The sequence below is a fragment of the Condylostylus longicornis genome, unplaced genomic scaffold (genome assembly GCF_029603195.1).
Source record: "Condylostylus longicornis isolate FDR11 unplaced genomic scaffold, ASM2960319v2 ptg000005l, whole genome shotgun sequence".
Classification (NCBI taxonomy): domain Eukaryota; kingdom Metazoa; phylum Arthropoda; class Insecta; order Diptera; family Dolichopodidae; genus Condylostylus; species Condylostylus longicornis.
Window position 1 is genome coordinate 1,246,287 of NW_026577974.1, and position 4,919 is coordinate 1,251,205.

The 4,919-nt window shown below is 24.8% G+C and overlaps 1 protein-coding gene across 1 annotated transcript; it reads right to left on the reverse strand.

The window, feature by feature from the left end:
• Nucleotides 1-837: 837 nt before the first annotated feature.
• On the reverse strand, nt 838-2,717 carry LOC129615786 (partner of bursicon). The gene is made up of 3 exons (XM_055531152.1): nt 2,580-2,717; nt 1,804-2,424; nt 838-1,312 (listed from the first exon to the last, which is right to left on the reverse strand). The coding sequence occupies exons 2-3, from the start codon at nt 2,107-2,109 to the stop codon at nt 1,142-1,144; spliced, it is 477 nt and encodes a 158-aa protein (XP_055387127.1). The 5' UTR covers nt 2,110-2,424; nt 2,580-2,717; the 3' UTR covers nt 838-1,141.
• Between the last annotated feature and the right edge of the window lie 2,202 nt (nt 2,718-4,919).

Below are 4,919 nucleotides of genomic sequence, written 5' to 3' on the forward strand. Positions count from 1 at the left end.
AACAAAACAAATAATACAGTAAAAAACGAGAAAATAACATTTTATATTTTCTCCTTTTTTTCAATGGAATGATAAATCCTCCTTACTAGATTTCAAAATTCATTTAACCTTGATCGGTTTAATGCTTAAATTGCAAAATGGTTAAGGATATGGGATATGTGGGTTTTTAATTTAAGAAAAGGCAAAATCTCTTAATGTGTTTTCTTAGTAAATAAGCACTTCTAAATATGTACATAATTGCTACAAAATATCTAAAATAAAAGAAAATGTAATTGCATAATGTAATTTTTCATTAGGATAGTGGTTCTAGTGCAGATGTTGCAGGATATGTCGTGCACTCAGATGGGGAAGGGAGCGCAAAAGATACTTATACGCGGTTGCAGTGAACTGGGACCTTATAATGTAATTTGATTTTCGTTAAATGATTTTAGTATTTGCAAAAATGGAGACGAAAATCAAATTACATAGTAAGGTACCCCAGTTGTACAAATCCACAACTAAATCAAGTTGCGATATCAAAAGAGTTCTGAGATTCGCGGAAGTTGCAACATCTCATGTGTTACAATAACTCATAAAACTCTACGAATTATCTGACACACGAGTTAACAATTGCATTAATTGATTTTATAATCATATTAACAATTCAACTCTGTTATTTTCTGTTGCTCAATACTAAAAAGGAAACTTTTCTAATAAAATAAAAACACTATACATTCAACATTTTTATGAGTAACCCATTAAAAGTCAATATATTTTAATTTTCACATTGAAAAATTTGAACTTAAAGTTTTTAATTTTATTATTATGAACACACACAATAAAATAATAATTGCTATAATAAAATATTTTTTAAATTATTCAAGTAACTCCCATATAATTAAATTAATTGAAATTTACATGTTAACATTTTTATATTTTATATTTCTTTTTATTTTCATTACGTTACTCTTGTTGGGTTTGGTTTTATTGCAGTTGTTGTTGTATTGCAAAGAAATTAATTATTTATTGTTATTGGATTATTTATATAACCTCAATATTTTTTCATATTATACATATGTATATATTTTTTCATTTATTCAAACTCTTCATTTATTAATGTTTTAAATTATAATATTGTAAATGTTTTGTTTTAGTTGCGAGTTTATCTTGAAAAATCACCACATTTAAAACATTTACATTCAGCTGGCTCTTTTAAACGTACATCCATAATTGCCATATTTGGTGACATTAATCTACTACCATCTGGATCATAACAATGTGATAATGTTACTGTACGTTCTCTTAAATAGCTCTCTCGACAGCAATAACATTCCTTAATTTATTACACAATAAATCTTACATAATATATTATATTCTTATATATGTAAATATACATGTAACATAACATATAAACAATAATTATGTTCTGTGTTACAAATTACATATGAGTCAGAATATTAGTGGCCTAATTCACAAATTCATATTTTTCTGTTTTAACGACCATTAATAATTTGAACTTCATTCGAACTAAATTCTTCAATCATCGTAGTATTTTGTTGTTTCTCTATCGAATAAAGGGCTTTAATCTTTACATATTGGGGAATTTTGAATTTGAGCAAAAATAATCAAAACTGGTTACGGCCTTGATTTTTTATATCAACAGTCTCAATCATTTCTTCATTACACAATTACTTGATTTGATTCTTAAAAATTAAAAATACGTTCACAATTCATTTACCCAAAAATCAACATTTTGCAATTAGGACACTAATGATCTCATCGACTCATACATTAATATTTAAACTAAATAAAAAAAAATTTTACCTTTAAAAATCCAGTTGGTGTTATTACAGATGGCTGTACTTGACTATTACATAATCCTTCACATTTATTTACCGTAACATCAGCATTACATGTACGTTGCAAGCGTCCTAATTCATCATATTCCTCTTTAATTAAGTGAATTTCTGATTTTAATGTTTCACAATTTTCATCACCGCTACCCTGTTGTAATTGACCATTACACATTTTAATAATTGTAAGACAGATAAAAATTATAATGAAAATCCTTTGTATTAAAAATAAATTTGAAATAAAAAATGATTTCTTTGAAAATGTTTTCATTAACATTTTGGTTTTTTTTGCTTCCAGTATTAATTGTAAATGAAATTGTAATTGCTATGATGGTCCAAAAATATTTTGATGAAAAATCCTTCCAATCGAAGTTAATTAAATAAAGAAATCCTTAATTTATTATTTTTTTAAATCCTTTGTATAATATTGGTGATATTTTCTTGTTTCATATTTTATTTCCAAATGAAAGAACACTGAGGCAGGTACAAATCGACAAATTATTTTTAATTGTGAATAATTTCAGTCAGTACGTATTTTATTTGATGCAATTCGTTGGTATTTTTTTTTTGCTTTTGGAAATTCCTATTGGTTCTGATGCGATGAAATGCAATAATAAAAATAAAAAAAAACATGAAAATGCAAAACAGAAAAAAATTAAAATTAATTTTATATTTTCATAAGGATTTTCTTTTGATCCTTTTGATCAGAAGAACGAAATTTAATATTTTTATTGTTGTTTTATTTACCCGATACCCGATATGGAAGAAAAAACAAAATTTCAAGTAAAAATTTAACATAGGAACGTTACAACAAAAAAAAGAAAATATTTTATGCCTTGAATCCGTTTACAAATACTCTGGGTAGAATATTCAAAGAGAAATGCTTTCGGCAAAATGGTTTGAATAGTAATCAGTTGGATGCTTATATATATGCAAGGGTCAGTTGAATTTTTTTTTGGAGTATTTAACTATAATTTTGTTTTTTTCTTCTATTTTTTTTTGCTCCTGTTCAACTTAATATAAAGGATATGATTTTTTTTTTATAAAAATATGTTTTATGTTGTCTATACGCATTGGGGGGCTTTTAAATGTATGCTGTGCTGTTAGCATGTTGGCTTTGATTGAAAATTCAGGACATGTCAATACCAATAAAGTATAGAAAAAATATAAAAACAAAAGTTAGAATAAAAATAACTTAAGATTTCAATTTAGTCATGCGTTTTTTGTTTGAAATTCTTATCCTTTTGTTTTTTCTTTAAATGATCATGTAGTCGACTTGTTCATGTACTCGGTAAACATTTATATCAGAATTACATGTTGTTTTTGTTTTAACGAATTCGGTCAGCAGGATTTCCTTGTACAAAATATGAGTTTTATATGGTTTTATCCAGTATTTTGTGTTTTTAATAAAGAGCAATTGGGTCCAAAAGTATTTTACTTCATGCACGAATGTGAGAAAATTTTAACTGGATTAGTTTTCCTCAGTATGATATTTAACCGGTTGGTTATGTCTTACTAAAATTATAAAATAGATTTATTAATAATAATATTAAATTTATAAATTAATAATAAAAATATAAAATAAATTATTGATTTCAATAAATTAAAGTTTTAAAAGCTAAATTTTTAAAATATTTATGATTTGCTTTATGATTTAAAATTTGATGCTTTTATTGTGTATAAAGAATTTAACAGATATTAGAATGTTAAAGATATTAAAAAAATTTTAATAATCGTTTTTCAAAGTCATTTAGAATTCTCCACTCCAATTAAACTCTAGTAACAGCTTATCGGAAAAATGTATTTCAATCAAAAAGAAAATGTGTTTTTAGATTATATATATATTAGAATGATCAGCCGAAACAATTGCCAGGCAGCCATCCATTGAAGTGGTGACCAAAAAAGCAGCAGAATTTGGTTGATTAATTAATACGTTTTGGTTATCAATAGGATTCCAGTATTTTCAATATATGTAATTATGAGCATGTTTAAAACAATTTTGATTTATTTTTCTGAATAAATAGTCAACATTCTCCATTTAGTCATTATTCATCTAGTTTTCTTAAAATCTAAATCGTCAGCTTTGAATTGCCTACTTTTACCATTTTGGATCTACTTTTGGTCCTTTTTGGAAACCTTACTACTATTATAACATAATATTTTTCTCATATTTAATGTTTTAATTAACATGATTGTTTTTGCCGTTATTAAACTTTTATTTTAAAGTCACAATAATTATTCCCCTTTGTTTAGGAAAATTTTCATTATCATATCAAAAAATAAATTGTTATTACATTCTTAAAGTATAGAAAATATGCACATATAACTAGAAAATTACTTTACTTTTTTGTTATTATCCTCTATTACTATACTTTTTAAACTTTTTGTTTTTGTCGGGATCACATTTCTAAAAATAGATATTAAAATATGGAAAAAAATATAAAATCAGTTTGTAACAAAAAATTATTGTAATACAGCACATTTTGATATGCGATATACATATAAAAATAAATATTACTTTAAACAGAACAGAAACATTGCTTGATGTAGCATTTCAAAATTATAATTTTTAATATAAAAGATTTAAAATATTTCAAGATCATTTAAGGGAGTTGGACATTTGAATTTGAGCAGTAACAATTAGCGGACTGTTTCATAGTCTGTTCAAAGTTTTATTGCAATAATAAATGGGCAGAAATTTTGGACCATATAAGTAATGCAAACAAAAAATTAAATTCTAGCAAAGATTGGGTGTTTCTTAATATGTTAAATTCCAGAAACGTTGCTTCCATTTGGATTTAAATAAAAAGATTTATATATTTTTTTTTGTGTAATGTTTTTTTCAGGTTTTCATAGAAATGATTATGTCATATGTCCGAAACCATTAAGCACATTTTTCTCTAAAATTCTAAAAAATTTGCTTATAAAAATAAAAAACCCATTTTAAAATTAAAGTTAAATTGTTTCAAATAATGCACAAATAATTTGGTAGTGCGGGTTTCTATATGTAAGAAAAACACCTAAAAAAAAACTTTTCGGTATAAATTGGGAGAACAAAAAAACTAAAAGGAACCATGTAAAATGGTT